Genomic DNA, 16202 nt, shown 5'->3' with positions numbered 1-16202 from the left:
ACATGCTTGTGGCCTGGTCATATGTTTTTAGCAAAAACCTAGTACTGGATTTGCATGTTATATGCCTGACTCCACTTCACACATGGCCTGTCTGCAGATGGTCACTCCACATATAAGGGAATGTTGGAGGAAGTGTATGTATGAATGCTTGTATTAACTTTTGTTTCACCCTTCTTATTTCGGGATGGTGCATATGGACATGACTTTCTCCTCTTGTCTGTGTCATTCATGCAAGTCAAATCCCACCAGAATCAAGGGATCTAGGGGCATATTTATACTCCGTTTGCGCCGAATTTGCGTCGTTTTTTTCGACGCAAATTCGGCGCAAAACTAACGTCATATTTATACTTTGGCGTTAGACGCGTCTAGCGCCAAAGTATGAGGAAAGAGCGTCATTTTTTTGCGTGAACGCCTTCCTTGCGTTAATGAGATGCAAGGTAGGCGTTCCCGTCTAAAAAAATGACTGCGACGCAAATGCGTCGTATTTATACTCCCGGGCAAAAATCACGCCCGGGAGTGGGCGGGGCAAAAAACCCTGCATTTGCACCGGATTTTAGCGCCTGTGTCAGGGCAGGCGGTAAGGGACCTGTGGGCTCAAAATGAGCCCACAGCTGCCCTCCCATGCCCCCAGGGACCCCCCCTGCCACCCTTGCACACCCCAGGAGGACACCCAAGGATGGAGGGACCCATCCCAGGGACATTCAGGTAAGTTCAGGTAAGTATAATTTTTTATTTTTTTTATATTTTGTTTTGGCATAGGGGGGCCTGATTTGTGCCCCCCTACATGCCTCAATGCCCAATGACCATGCCCAGGGGACATAAGTCCCCTGGGCATGGCCATTGGGCAAGGGGGCATGACTCCTGTCTTTACTAAGACAGGAGTCATGTAAATAGCGTCTGGGCGTCGTTAAAAATGGCGCAAATCGGGTGGAGGCGATTTTTTGGCGTCAACCTGACTTGCACCATTTTAAGACGCCCTAACGCCATTTTCCCCAACGCCGGCGCTGCCTGGTGTACGTGTTTTTTTTCCACGCACACCAGGCAGCGCCGGTCTGCTAGCGCCGGCTAACGCCATTCAATAAATACGGCGCCCGCATGGTGCTTCAGAATGGCGTTAGCGGCGCAAAACTTTTTGACGCTAAACTGCGTTAGCGCAGTTTAGCGTCAAAAGTATAAATACGGGCCCTAGGGGCATATTTATACTCCGTTTGCGCCGAATTTGCGTCGTTTTTTTCGACGCAAATTTGACGCAAAACTAACTCCATATTTATACTTTGGCGTTAGGCGCGTCTAGCGCCAAAGTTCATGGAGTTAGCGTCATTTTTTGGCGTGAACACCTTCCTTGCGTTAATGAGATGCAAGGTAGGCGTTCCCATCTTAAAAAATGACTCCCAGGCATGTGCGTGGTATTTATACTCCCGGGCAAAAATGACGCCCGGGAGTGGGCGGGGCAAAAAACCCCGCATTTGCGCCTCTTTTTAACGCCTGGGTCAGGGCAGGCGTTAAGGGACCTGTGGGCTCAGAATGAGCCCAGAGGTGCCCTCCCCTGCCCCCAGGGACACCCCCTGCCACCCTTGCCCACCCCAGGAGGACACCCAAGGATGGAGGGACCCATCCCAGGGAAGAAAAGGTAAGTTGTGGTAAGTATTTTTTTAAATTTTTTTTGTGGCATAGCGGGGCCTGATTTGTGCCCCCTTACATGCCACTATGCCCAATGACCATGCCCATGGGACATAAGTCACCTGGGCATGGCCATTGAGCAAGGGGGCATGACTCCTGTCTTTGCTAAGACAGGAGTAATGTTAATGGCGTCTGGGCGCCCAAAAAAAATGGCGCAACTCGGGTTAAGAAGATTTTTTTTGCCTCAGCCTGACTTGCCCCATTTTGGGACGGCCAAACGCCATTTTTCCCTACGCCGGCGCTGCCTGGTGTACGTCGTTTTTTTTCACGCACACCTGGCAGCGCCGGTCGGCTAACGCCGGCTAACGCCATTCAATAAATACGGCGCCCGCATGGCGCTTCAGAATGGCGTTAGCCGGCGCTAATGTTTTTGGCGCAAAACTGCGTTAGCGCAGTTTTGCGTCAAAAAGTATAAATATGGGCCCTAATGCGCCATTGACAAGAAAGTGCCTACCCTGGGGGTCCACAGCCAGCAGAGTACCTGAGACGCTGGCCCGGAAGACTGCAGAGGCTCAGCTGGGGAAGTCCTACCAAGGAGGAAGAGGTGCTGGTCAGACCTTGACCCCCATAATGGCCTGCATATTGGCAGTGGCCTACCCTGAGTTGGATAGGCATTTGAGGGCAGCCCAGCAGCCACAAGGGGGTAAGTAGTGACTTAACACATTTTCATCCCTATGCCAGGTCAGTGTATGTAGTGATGGAATCTAAGCTGTGACAATGTGTTACGTGCAAAGGGTCAAAGATCTCCAAGAAACAAAGGATGTAAAGTCCTCAACATTGGTACACAGGTGTGCATATACTATTGTGTTTAGGGACATATTACTCTCCTATGTTATCCCTTCTGTACAAAAACATATAATGATGCACATGTGACTGTGTCTTATGTGTACCACTATACTGCTTCATATACCCTGCTGGTTGTTACTTGACACCTACAGATTCTTAATCCCAATATCATGATGGTAGGTTGTTCAGGTATTTGCACTCTGACCATTTCAATGCCCTTGATCCATGTTTATGTGCAACATGGAGTCTGACAAGTTTAAGTCATACCTACTTTTCATGAGGTTTCAAATGAGTGACAACTTCATGTGAAGCTGTGATGTCCATTTGATGTTTCACATGCCATACTTGCTATACTTACTCAGAGCTGTTAGGATGTGAACCCATGAGGGCTGTACATTGGCCCCTGTAATGTCTCATCTGAGTGGACATCCTATATGCTACTATTGCAACACATACATTGATCTCAAAGCTCTGAATGTTAGTACCATGTACATGTTTTTTGGATGGTAAGTGGCTACACAGCTGTTTCCTTAGTCATTGTGTTGTGGGCATGCTAAATAGGCTTAACAGTTGCATTAGTCACTGGTTTTTGCCAACATCATGTGTACATTTTAAGGTTCTGTCATAACTAAACATTGTGATGTACTATAGACATAATTTATTTTGCTATGTTGGAAATGTTTTGAATGTTTTTAGTATGAAAACCTATTGTTTGCACAGACTACACTGTGGTGCAGGTGTGGTAGTTCACATTCACATGTGGGAGGAATGGTATGTGTAGTCAGTCATTTGGCGAAGCCTAAAGGTGTATGTCTCTATCATGGTATCCTTAGATGTGGTTTGATGTCATTGACATATTCCTATACAGATGTAAGACTACTCATGTCTGAAGTGTGGATAGTGATGTTGCCACGCAAACATTGGGCTACTGATGTTGCCACTCATTATGATACGTTGTATTGTATGTGGCCTTCATGCACATGACAGGGGTCTATTATATTTAAGGAGTAGTTGTGCTATCTGTGGTTGTCTGTGGGTAAAAGCTATGGGCTAAATAGACCCCTATGAGTGGTTAAGACTTTGTTTACAGGTGGAACATGACTAAGATGAGTAGGTAAACAAAGTATGTATCATCCTTCCCTACATCACTACTGGCACATGCGTTGGTGATGTGTTTAGACTCTCCATACTCCAAATTTGGATATGCCAAATATAGTAGGTACTTGTATGTAAATTTCAATTGTGAAGGTTGTAGACTCTGGCGGTCATTCTGACCCTGGCGGTCAAAGACCGCCAGGGCGGAGGACCGCGGGAGCACCGCCGACAGGCCGGCGGTGCTCCAATGGGGATTCCGACCGCGGCGGTAAAGCCGCGGTCGGACCGGCACCACTGGCGGGCTCCCGCCAGTGTACCGCCGCCCCATTGAATCCTCCAAGGCGGCGCAGCTTGCTGCGCCGCCGAGGGGATTCCGACCCCCCTTACCGCCATCCAGATCCCGGCGGTCCGACCGCCGGGATCCGGATGGCGGTAGGGGGGGTCGCGGGGCCCCTGGGGGCCCCTGCAGTGCCCATGCCACTGGCATGGGCATTGCAGGGGCCCCCGTAAGAGGGCCCCTACATGTATTTCACTGTCTGCTGCGCAGACAGTGAAATACGCGACGGGTGCAACTGCACCCGTCGCACAGCTTCCACTCCGCCGGCTCGATTCCGAGCCGGCTTCATCGTGGAAGCCTCTTTCCCGCTGGGCTGGCGGGCGGTCTGAAGGCGACCGCCCGCCAGCCCAGCGGGAAAGTCAGAATTACCGCCGCGGTCTTTCGACCGCGGAACGGTAACCTGACGGCGGGACTTTGGCGGGCGGCCTCCGCCGCCCGCCAAGGTCAGAATGAGGGCCTCTGTGACATGAAATAGTTTTGGCTTGTATACAACATGCTGTCTTGTGTTTAGCATATGATAAGGTTCCCTTTCCTGGTACATGACAACAGGTAATAATGTAAGTATGTGTAGATTTTGTGCATGTGATATGAAGAATTCAATTTTATCACAATTTTCTATAGCTTGGTTGTTGGTTGACTATGTTGCTGGGGAGAGGGACCCAGAATCATGTGGCCAAGTCATATTGTCATGGAATGGTTAGTGTGATAGCTCTACTGATAAGATGATGTTGTAGATGTGTGATAGGTGGCTTAACTGGTGTGTGGCATTGTGTAATGTAGGGGTGTAGATTGTATCTTGTTGTGACATGATGTTGGCACTAATCTGGTTCTACCTGGGGCTGTAGTACAACCAGATGTAATATAAATGATGTATACAGTGTGATGTTAGTGTATGAAAAGACCTCTCTTTATGTTTTCCAGCATCGGCAGGCGAAGGAGACGGAGCACAGCCGAGTGAGGAAGCTGCTGGCTACAGGACCTCAAGTCATCATACCACCGACACTGAGGGACCCAGTGGCCTGGAGGGCGAGGGGGAGACAGGATTAACCTCACTCCCTGGAGGTGGCGGACCCATATGGGACCACCCCAGCACCATCTCTGTCTACCACCCCCCTTCCTACCACCGCCCTCCCTGTATCTCCCCACCCAGTTGGCTGTGCCCACTCACACAAGAGGGTGGGAATCTCCTTTGCCGCAGGCACCACTGCCCCAGCCCCTGTTAGCCCTGCTGCCCCCAGTGAGGACACTATTGACCTCCTGAGGTCCATCTCTGTGGGTCAGACAGCCATCGTGAATGCCAACCAGGGACTGGCAACTCAAATCCAACAGAATAATTCATTCCTGGAGGGTATTCACGGTGCACTAGCTGGCCTACAGACATCCTTTCAGGCCCTAGCCTCCACACTGATAGCAGCCAGTCATCCTTTGTCTACCGTCCCCCCTCCACCTTACTCTTCCCAATCCCAAACTACTCTTCCTGGACCCAGCCAAAGCATACAAACAGACAGGCATGCATCTACCTCAACATCCAAGGGTAGCTCAGACAAACATAAGCACCATAGGACACACCACTGGCATACACACAAGCAACATTCAGATGCACACACAACAACAGTCACAACCTGCACTGACACCCCCACCACACCCAGCATCACCAACAGTACACCTGACACACCTTCAGACACCACACCAACATTCACAGATCCAGCCACTACACCTATCTTACCCACAGACAGCACCATAGCAGACCTTCAGAAATCCACCCAAGTCACTACAACCACTGACACTCCTACATGTAGCACATCCACCATACCTGCAGTCACCACACCAACAGACAGCCACGCACCCACCCCGGCATCACCAAGCACCTCTACCCCCCCTCAGCCCAAAACACATAAAAGCCCTGAGTCACCCAACCAACAGACACCAACACTGCATACAATAACTCCCTCTCCCTCCAGACCCAAACCCTTTTGCTATGACAGTACCCGTGTGTCTAAAAATTCTTTCCTTTCCGAGTTTTCTCTTTTCCCTACTCCTCTCCCCCAGTGAAACCCCTAAATGTGCTGTTACCCTCCCCAAGCCCATCCCTTTCACCTCCAAGGTATCTCCTACCCCCCTGCAAGTATCCATGCTCCTCCCCCTGCCAAGAAATCTACCCCTCCCATGAAGACTTACCCATCCCCAAGCCTAAACCTAACTCCCTCACAAGCCAAATCCCAAAGCGCCCTCCTAGACCTAAGCCCAAACCCCCCTCCGCCCCTACCCCCACCCAGATAATCCCTGAGGTACCTGCTTGACCCCTTGATGCCCTAATCCATGGAGGTTACATGGCAGCTAGGAGTCAAGTTAGGGGCACCAATATGTGCCTTTGGTGCACATTATTAGGACTATGGACTGGCCTATGGCCTTTGTTTTTTTCATATTTTGCAAGAAAATATATTCAGACCAACCAGTTGTTGGTTTCCTGGTTACATCTTTGTCCTGCATTTTTTTTTAGTAGGTTAGAGTTTTTCCTGGCTAACATTGGCTGTATGTCAGTATTTGTGTGTGTATGGTGCTTGTACTTCCTGTATTGTATGGCCGGTATGTGTGGATGTGTGCAGTGCTTTTGTCCCCCAAGTACAGGGTGTGTGTTGTGTGATGGGCATGTGTATGTAGCAGATATGTTGTTGTCATGGTCTTGTATGGTGACTGTGTTGACATGTGTTGTGTGGCTTTGTGTGCTTTGACTGTATGAGTGTGGGTCTTTTGTGCATGATATGATAGTTAGGATGTGCTCTGTGTGTGATGTGTGTCGATTGGTAAGTTGACTGATTGTGTCAAATTTTCTGTTCGATCCTGTTGTTTGAAAGTTGTATTGTATGTGTGATGTTTCCCTGGGTAGTGTCTATTGTGAGTTCTTGTCAATGTGTTGACAATGGTGCAGTTGTGGTGTTGTTGTGACATGTTGTGGTGTTGTGTGTTATTGTGTAAGGCTGGGTCTGTGCTGTGTTTAAGTGTGTGTTTTTGACGTGTGTGTGCTAGCTGTAGTGTGTTTACTGTGTATGTGTGGTTGTCTGTGTGGCTATATGTGAGTGTGCACGTCAGTGTACAGTTACATGTGAGTGTCGCCCTTGCAGGCCCTTCCCGATGGTATGTTGTGTATGTGCGCAAAACATTAACAATTCAGAATGGCAACAGGTAAGTGTGTGTACTTACGGTAGCTGTTGTTGTCGTCGGCGAAGATTCCAAAGTCTTTTGGTGAGCAGGAGCAGCAGGATGACGTCTATTTGTGGTTCCATGATGGCTTCGAACATGTATGGCTTCCTGAAGGTGAGTGCCTCCTTTTATTAAGTTAATTTTTGCCTGGGTTTCAGTGGTGGTGCGACCACGGCAGAAATCTTGGTGGTGTGCAGCCTCGTAATATGTCCGGCGGTAGCATGGTCTCTGCTGGCCTGCAGGTGCCTACAGTTGTCCGTGTCGGTCTGACCGCAGTGGCGGTGTTGGCAGTGCTTTGGCTGTATTCCGTAGGGAATACCACCAAAGTAATTATTTGGCGGTCTTCTCCACCAGCTTGTTGGCGGTATGACCGCCACTGCCAGCATGGCAGTACTGGGACCGCCAAACTGGTAATGAGGCCCTAAGTGTAGCTACACCTAGGTTGAGTATATGAGTAAAATATCAGGCATGTGAATGTGTGTCCCGCCCTTGATAATATGTGTATGATTTAAAGACATTTAAAGGAAGATGCTGCATAGCAGTGAGTGGGTGTTAGTAATATATACTTGGGATACATGGTTGAATCATATGATATTGGAGCATACGTGAGTGTGAAACTGGGGCCAAGAGCATCCACATTATAATTGTGTTGTTCATTTTAAGCACTTCAGTTTTTGGTTGTATGAAATGACTATCTTTTCTGTGGTGTACATCCAGGTTTTCGCCCGTATTGTTTTTTCTGGCAATGGAATTCTGTGAACGTTACTCCTGTTAACCAGTTGTAAAGTGTCTGTGCCCCCTCTTTTAACTTGGATGAATGGCATAACCCTCATTGGCACATTTGTTTTACCTTTTCACCCCTTGTATGTGGGACATGGTGCTCCAAGGGCCTCTAAGCTAAATGCCACTAGTGCCACTCTTATGTTATCCACTAAAGTGGCAGTGCAAACCTGGCTTCAGACCTACCATTGAAGCAAGACTGGAGCAGTTAAAGAACTGCAATTTTACCAGTCAAAATAAACTATATTGACAGGTCAAAACCTTCATTTTAAATGTTAACAAATCACTCCAAGTAGGCCTTCTAGTTCATAAGACAGGATGTTTGGTATTTATAAGTAAAACATGTAGAAAGTTAATTGTCATCATGTCCTTACATTGACTACCACCTAAAAGCTATGTTCACTGTAGCAAGTCTGGCTGTTCCATAGAGAAACACAGAGATGCACTACTAAATTTAATAATGCTATATTTGGCTGAGGAAAAGGCAAGAAATTAATTTTTTTGTCTCTTTGTAATGTTTAATCAAAGCCCAATTCACTAGTCAGATTTCTGAAGAATATTAGAGAAAAGATACTTTTTGAAAGTTACTTTTTCCCTACCTAATGACTCTAGAGGCTAATTTGCCTTAGCTTCCAGCTTCAGCCCTCTGAATGCTCAAGCCCTAAATGAGGTGTGAAAACTGATCGCTGAGCAGAGACATAGGCCTCTTGTGAGGAGGTGTTTTCTGTTCTTTTGACAGGATGACCATTTGAGGAGTTTCCAGAAACTTAATTTACTTCAAAGGGGTTTCTCTTGTGAGAGACAGATGTCAGATGACACCTCACTCAACAGGCCACTTCTTCTATTCTCCATGTCAGACAATCACCAACCCCAAAAGAGAGGGAGCTGCTCCCAAAAACAATACGAAGTATCCACAGAGAAGGGGTTTCCCATTTTCTTGGCCACATCTCTAAGGTGGCCACATAGGCTCTGCACAAGGGAGAAGAGTTTCAATATGTTGGATTCAGGCAGTGAGATTGGGGGTATTGTGGGATTGTTTGCAGTAGGACAACCAGGAAATGCTGCAAAAATGGGTATGGCAACCCCCGGGAATGTTTACCCGATTGGTTGGGGAGTAGCTAGGAGTAATCTGTACCTCACGATGGTGCCAAGCATAAAGTATCCACAGTACCTGTCTCAGAACTCTTTTGGGCCTGAGGAAGATCAGAAGAGGAATCAACCATTTGTCTGAGATGAGCTTCGACTGACTTGATGGTTGCCAGCTTCTATCCAAGACAAAATCTTTGACTCCAGGTGTCCTAAGGATGACCTCCTGTTCAAGCTTCAGGGGCACAACAAGCTACAAGAGGCCTCACAGAGACATTATCCAGCAGTGTGGAGCCCTCTTTGACTACAACCTGTAAACTTGCCCTGCTGGAGGAATTTAAGCTTCAAAAAAGTAACTGTGTGTGAATGAAGAACTGTTCACACACAGTTGACTGTTGACTCCCTCTCAGAGCTTCCCTGCCAAAAGTCTGTGGTTTCACCAATACACCACCCATTTGCTATTTGGACTTGTGGAGCTACAGTCTGCTGCCTTGCCCCGTGGATGATTTTTTAGTTCCATTTTTGAGACTAAGGGCCTCATTGTGACTTTGTCGGTCGGATGGCCATAGCATGGGCAGTGCAGGGGCACTAGCTTTCCGTCAGCCTTTTTTATAGTGAGGACCCGCTATGAAAAGGCTGGCAGAAAGAGGGCTCATGATCAGCATGAGGACTCATGATCAGCATGGCGGTGCTGAACTCAGTGCCGCTGTGGCTGACCATGACTCTGACAGCTGCCGCCCTGTCAGAATCCATGATCCTGGCGGTAGTGGAGGTACCCTGGGGGTCGACTGCCAGGGTAATAATCTGGCGGTCAGACTGCCAGGAGTGTGGTGGTCCGACCCCCACTGTAACTCGTAATGAGGACCTAAGTCTCATTATAAAACCTTTGACTTGGTTGAACCTGGTTTCTGTATCTGACCAGTTCTCCATCATGATCAGCCTGAAATTGCACCTAAATCACATTCTACCTTCAACAGTTGACTACAGTTGTCGATTAAATCTATTTGGCGCTATTTTATTAAACAATTAAAAAGTTCATATAAATAAAACCTCTTGTTGGAGTTTTGGTGTCATTTTATTTACTAACATTTACTCTATTTTTCTACATTGGTATGGGGGTTTTCTTGTTTTGTTTTATAAGTTCACTTTCCTGCTTTGGTACTGCGTAAGTAATTTACACATTGCCTCTAAGTTAAGCCTGTCTACTCTGCATCATAGCTATAGAGGGCTGAGCTCATGTTAATTTAGTGCATTTGGTGATTCAGACTGACAAGGACTGTGGTTTATTACTTTAGGTGAGTAGTCTCCCCCTCAACTAATAACAACATTTATCACATAGTTATTACTAGTACTTGTACATTTTAAAGAAATAAAAAACAGTTTAGCTATAGTGTGGTAGCATTATGTGTGTCTGAGCATGTACGTTTTTAAAAAACTATGCAGCACCTTAATTATTTGAGGTAAGTTATTAAAATTGTGTTAGGTGAGTATTTTATATGGTATGTAGTATTAGGCATGTAGCCAGGCAAGGATACATGGGAAGGTTTGGTTAGAAATGACTTGATGTACATCAACTTAAGCTTAGTTAAATTGGTAGTTGATATAGTGCATTTCAAATAGATTGAACAGTTTAACATACCTTATTTTGCTCGTTGTGCTGTTGTCCATCCATCACTGCCAGATAGATACCCAGGACTTGTAGTAGCATGGATATATTAATTGGGTGGCTTATAGAGCTGTTGTGGTTAGGGTTTGGCTATTTATGTTCTTTATTTTCTAACACAGGTGGAGGATAAACCAATATGTTTCTGTTAATATACTCTACATAAGGTTGATGGGGTTTTGACTTTCCATCGCTCCCTCTCCTGTGTTTAGGGTATACCGTTGTCAAAAGAGTGAAATAAATGCAGCGGAGGTGACAGACTCTTGCACCGTCAAACTGCCAGTCTCTATTCAGACATCTAGGGCCTCATTTCGAGTTTGGCGGACTGGAAAGCCCATCTGCCAAACTCCCATCAGGGTGGCCGCTGCCATTGTGGCACCACTGCGCCGGAGTAATAATTAGTTTCCTGCTAGGTCGGAGGTTTACGTCCGCCAGCCTAGTGGGAAACAAGCTACAGCATTGTTTCTGCCTCGTAATGGAGCCGGAGGCAATGCTGTAGCCCGCAGGGTTCACTAGCATCCTCAAATTGTTCACTGTCTGCAAAACAGACAGTGAACATTACGACGGGTATACGCAGGGGGACCCCTGCACTGATTATGCCAAGTTACCGCCATGAAAAGGATGGCAGAGAACAAGGTCGTAATCCACAGGGCAGCACTGCATGCAGCGCTGCCATGGCGGGTTATGATCTCCACCACCCCCAGGTCACCGGGATCATCGATCCTGGCAGTGCTGGTGGTTCCCTGGTAGTCTGGCCATCTGGGTTTTAACTGCAAGTGTGGTAGTTCAAAGACCGGTACACTCGTAAAGAGGACCCTAGTCCACATTCACCAAACTCTTGATCAGGCTCTTAGTCTCCAACTACTGGGAAAGCTTCCTCTAGATGTCCTGCAGCCCCTAACTATTAAAGGTAGGCTTCTGAATCCTATACCTCTCTCCAGCCAGGTCCCTTGCATGGTCCAGTACTCTTTAGTCACCTGGGCCCTCTTGTAATCAAGAGTCCTTCTGCTTTTCCTGTCTGTGAAGCAGGTAATGAGGAGGCCTAACACCTGACCCTTAGAGAGCAGTTCTAATCCCTGTGTGCTAGCAGGATTCAGACGTCCTTAAGTCCAGGAGTCAGATGTCAAATGGAATTTCCCCAGGTCAAGGAACGTTCTGAGAGTTCAGCTAGATTTACCCTGTGCACTGCTCACTTAATGGAGAAATTTTACCACCCAATCCTAAGTGGTATCTCACAGTCCCAACCTCCTTTAGCAGCACTACTTCTTTACCTTACTGTATAATTTCCTGGGATTCCCTATTTCAACATCCCAGGACCCTGCTACCACCAGGCAGCCCTTCCTTCAGCACCAAGGCCACTCCCCAATCTGAAATGGTCAGTACTGCTTTTGCCCTACTGTGGTGGGAGCCTGGAGGGTGAACAGGAGAATCCCTTCCTGGCATCTCAAAGTCAACTGAGGTAGTGCTAAAGCTACCTTTTATTATGCCAATTGGTCCTGTCCACTCCACGATAGCTAATCATTGCTAAGTGTAATATAGCTTTCAGATAGCTAATCACTGTAAAGTGGTGAGTAGGTAACACCCATTGGGCTTTCCTGGGCCCAGAGGCGAGTTGTTGTTTTCTAAGCCAGAGTCGTTATCTATACCAGCCAACAATGTTTATTCTAGCTCTGGAAGTATAGTGTCAGAACTGGTTTCCCCTCCTACTATAACAGGAAAATAGCTGTATGGGAGCATCCTGGGAATGCAAAAAAGAAACCCTTCCAGGCATCTCCAAGACAAAAGAAGTAATGCTAAAGCTGCCCTTTTTTCTGCCAAACTGCTGTTGTCCACGCCTGATAGCTATTCCCTGTTAAGTGGTCAGCAGTTAACACCCATTACACTTTCCTGGACTCAGAGCCAGGCCATTATTCTTTGAACCACAGCCAACTCTCCTAGCCAAGGATGTATGTTTCAGTTCTAGAGGTGTGATGAATAGCAGCACTGGGTTCAAGCCACTTCTGGCTCAGACAGCCTAAATTACATTTTTAGGAAGTTCATATTCTGCTTAGGTTATAAAAAATCTGGTTTCACCAGTAAGTCAGATTTTCAAAACTAAGCAGGAAATAACTTTGTAGAATTTTCTAACTCTTCCCTGAGATACTTTGGAAAATACATCTTTTAATCCCACCTAGGCCTATTAGGGAGCTGCCTAGCCAGACCTGTGCAGTGACATAGCTTTTGGATTGTATTTCACTGTAAGAACAAACTAACCCCAATATGTAGTATGCCATATTTTTCATATTAGAACCCTAATCTGTAGGCCCACAAGGCACACTTTAGAAGTGGCATATGAATATATGTAAATAGGCTTTTTATACAAGGCAAAGGCAGTTTTCTGAGCCACGTATTCAATTAGGTACATTTAAGTTGCTACCCAGCCAGAGCACAGTGGTGCTACTGGCTGACATACTTTTTGTCATATCCATTGGTGATGTAAATGTTTCACTTTCCATGCAATAAGTGCATTTTAGGCCCCATTTGGAATGGACTTATACAGTAGATAAACAGGACAAATAATGAGTTCCAATCTACATCACATGATTGAGGGGTGTAGCACAGAGCACAAAAGACAGGAAAGAAAGGTTGAGAAAAAGGCATAAAACATTAAGGCCCTAATTTTGCACTTGGCGGTGCAAACCGCACAATCGGCGGTAATTACTGCTGACGGCATGGCGGTTCAGACCGCCATATAATGAAAACAGTAGTGAACTTTGCAGCCAGTTCATTCCTACCCACCGCCAGGCCAGATTCAACCACCGGGCCAACGGTAGACACTTTCGACCCGGCGGTGGAGGCCAGACCACCGGTGGGATAATGTTCCCATTTCCACCAGGGATTTCCAGGCGGGATACCCCGCCATGTAATCCCTGGCGGAAAGCATACAGGTGACAGGAATTCTCATTCCTGTCACCTGTATGTGACACGTCAGCCACCCCCTTGCCACAACCCCCACCCACCTCAACCGCCCACCACCCCGAACCATGAAAAGCAACCCCCCCATTCCTCCTCCCTCCAATCTCCCTGTTGGCCCTCCACAACCCCCCTCACCATCCCCCATTAACCCACCTTCGTTCAGGTCCCCCCCCAAGCCCCACATATACATGCACCCATATACCAACATACACACACACATGCATTTATACATGCAGACACACATCCCCCCTTCACAAACACACATGCACACCCCCATGCACGCACTCACTCACTCAACACACACCTCCTCTCCCCCTTCCCTCTTGGGCAGCACTTACCTGTTCCGTGATGCTGCTCCGGGAGGGAACGGGCTCCTAGGATGCTGCTCCACCAGTATGATTGTGTCTCCATACACCGCCATTCCTATGACTGCATCATTATGCATTATAGGCATGGCGGTGTCTGGACTGACGTGGTGGTGAGGGTGGAGCAGCATCCACCCCTGCCACCAACCGCCAGCATGGCACCTGGCAGCCCTCCAGGCGTCATTATCTGGCGGGATGCCTGCCGCCGTCACTGGCGGTCTTCTATTGACCGCCAGCATGGTTGGCAGCGGGCTATCCCACCAAGTACAGAATGAGGGCCTAAAACTGGTACTCTGATTTTGTTGATTTTTAGAGTCAGGTTTAATCACTGAAAACTCAGCCTTAACTTTGTGTAAAGTCCATCTATCTTTGGAGAAAATTGACGATAACCAAAACTCTCTCATGAAAGTGAAACAACATTTTAGCCACCATTGCCTTTTTAATTAGGCTATTTGGTGTACTATAAATACCAAACAAAGCTTATTAACGTATTTACTATAGTCTAACTACTGTGTTCAGATCCGGGAGGCAATGTTATGATTGTGCTGGTCACATTACTTATAAAACTTTAAGTACGCAGAAAATATACATTTCAGACAAATTATCTTATGGGTACAAAATATGCTGCTGGGAGCACTCAAGATTGGTGTTGTCTTGAAACGAAAGTCTGTCTTTCAGCATTACTAGAATTCCTGTCTGAGGTTCATCCTGAAATAGGATGCGATATGATGAGTTGCATTAGGGTGTCTGCAGTGCTTATTCTGTAAAAGAATGACTGCCTATGCTCACTGTTTTAGGTATGTTTTTGCCCTACTGGAAATGCTTTCTCTTATTTCTCTTCCTCTTTCTTTTCCCCTTGCTGCCTTTTTTGCTCTTGTTCCGGATCAAGGTCTAATAGAGAAAAATAAGTTCCAATCCCCAAATATGAGTGCTCGTAGGTCGCACCAGCAACCAGAAAGAAATGCTATGAACCCAACCTATGTACTAATTTGTAGGTCTGTAAAATTTTGAATTAGTTGTAATTCTACTTACCTCATGAATATTATTCAGGCAGGTAGCAAATAGCCCCTTGCTCCAATTAGTGGACATCACAGGGATGGTAGCCTGCTAGGGTCAGTAAACCACCATGTCTGTGATTGGTTTTTGTTAAAATAATTTTTTTTTAAAATGCATCCCATTTTCCTTAAAGGAAACAATGCTGCGTTTAGAAAAAAAGGTACATTTTTTCCAAGTTTGTAAGAGAGTTGGCAGTGGTCCCCTGGGCCTCTACCTACTTCCCAACAAACTTTTATTTAACATTCATAAATGAGAAGGGGTCCACCTGGTTTGCAAACTCTGAATCAGGGTGTTTGTGACAGTTAAAATATTTTGTGCATCTGTACCTAAATATGGTAAGTATCTTCTAGCATAATGTCCTCAAGTTTGAGTATAAGTATAGTATAATACATTTCAAAAGTAATTTCTACACAAACCGGACTATTTTCCATGATGACATATCTCTGAAGAATGTCCTTACTATTTAATTTATAATATCTTTTATCGTTAAAATTTTTCATGCATCATAGTTTCAGGAATTTATTATTTTTTCCATTTTAGGAAATAACTGTTCCTCAGGTGTTCATAGGGATAACAGCAAACATCATTAATGCGTGTCTGCATTATGTCTTTCTCTTTGTGCTGCATCTTGGTGTTCAGTAAGTACTACTTTATTTTTATGGAATTTTAGGAAACGCAAACACCACCTTGCATATTGTTTAGATGCTTCCAAATTATGGATTTTATCTGTTCTTTCAAAGCCTGTAACATCCAAAAATAAAATGTGCATTTAAATTGAAATTTTTGTGTTGCTAGGCCAATTTTAGTCACACCCTGCAAATTTCACTTGGCACCCAGGTAGTACACGTATACCAACTTGCCATCTGGAGTTGAAGAAAACAGATAGATGTTCAATTAAGCTCTTATAAACTTACCAGGAAATGTATTCATGGTAGGAACAGATAGCAAGGTAAAGACAATAGATAGATTTTCCTTGGTTCCACCTCTCAATCTTTCCTCAGAGTCAACACACTCATAAGACATCTGGACTTGCAATATTGTAAAAGGTTTTATTTGGAAACCAAACTAGTGCATCCACAAAATAAAATTAGCGGATATCACAGTTACAGTGGTAACAGTGAATTTGGAGAACATAGTTATTATAAAAAGAAACAGTCCACTATTACTAATCATTAGGCTTCCTTCTGAGTCTCAGCCA

At 46.0% G+C, this 16202-nt stretch overlaps 1 protein-coding gene across 1 annotated transcript in view; it reads left to right on the top strand.

Annotated features, from left to right (window-relative positions):
• The window catches only part of LOC138283648 (multidrug and toxin extrusion protein 1-like), a 423588-nt gene that overhangs the window by 277002 nt on the left and 130384 nt on the right, over positions 1-16202 (top strand). Inside the window, exon 5 of the mRNA XM_069221585.1 lies at positions 15545-15642. Within this exon, the coding sequence (XP_069077686.1) occupies positions 15545-15642 (98 nt within the window). The remainder of the gene's footprint in view (positions 1-15544; positions 15643-16202) is intronic.

The sequence above is a fragment of the Pleurodeles waltl genome, chromosome 3_1 (genome assembly GCF_031143425.1).
Source record: "Pleurodeles waltl isolate 20211129_DDA chromosome 3_1, aPleWal1.hap1.20221129, whole genome shotgun sequence".
NCBI lineage: Eukaryota > Metazoa > Chordata > Amphibia > Caudata > Salamandridae > Pleurodeles > Pleurodeles waltl.
This window is presented reverse-complemented; position numbering and strand designations above follow the sequence as displayed.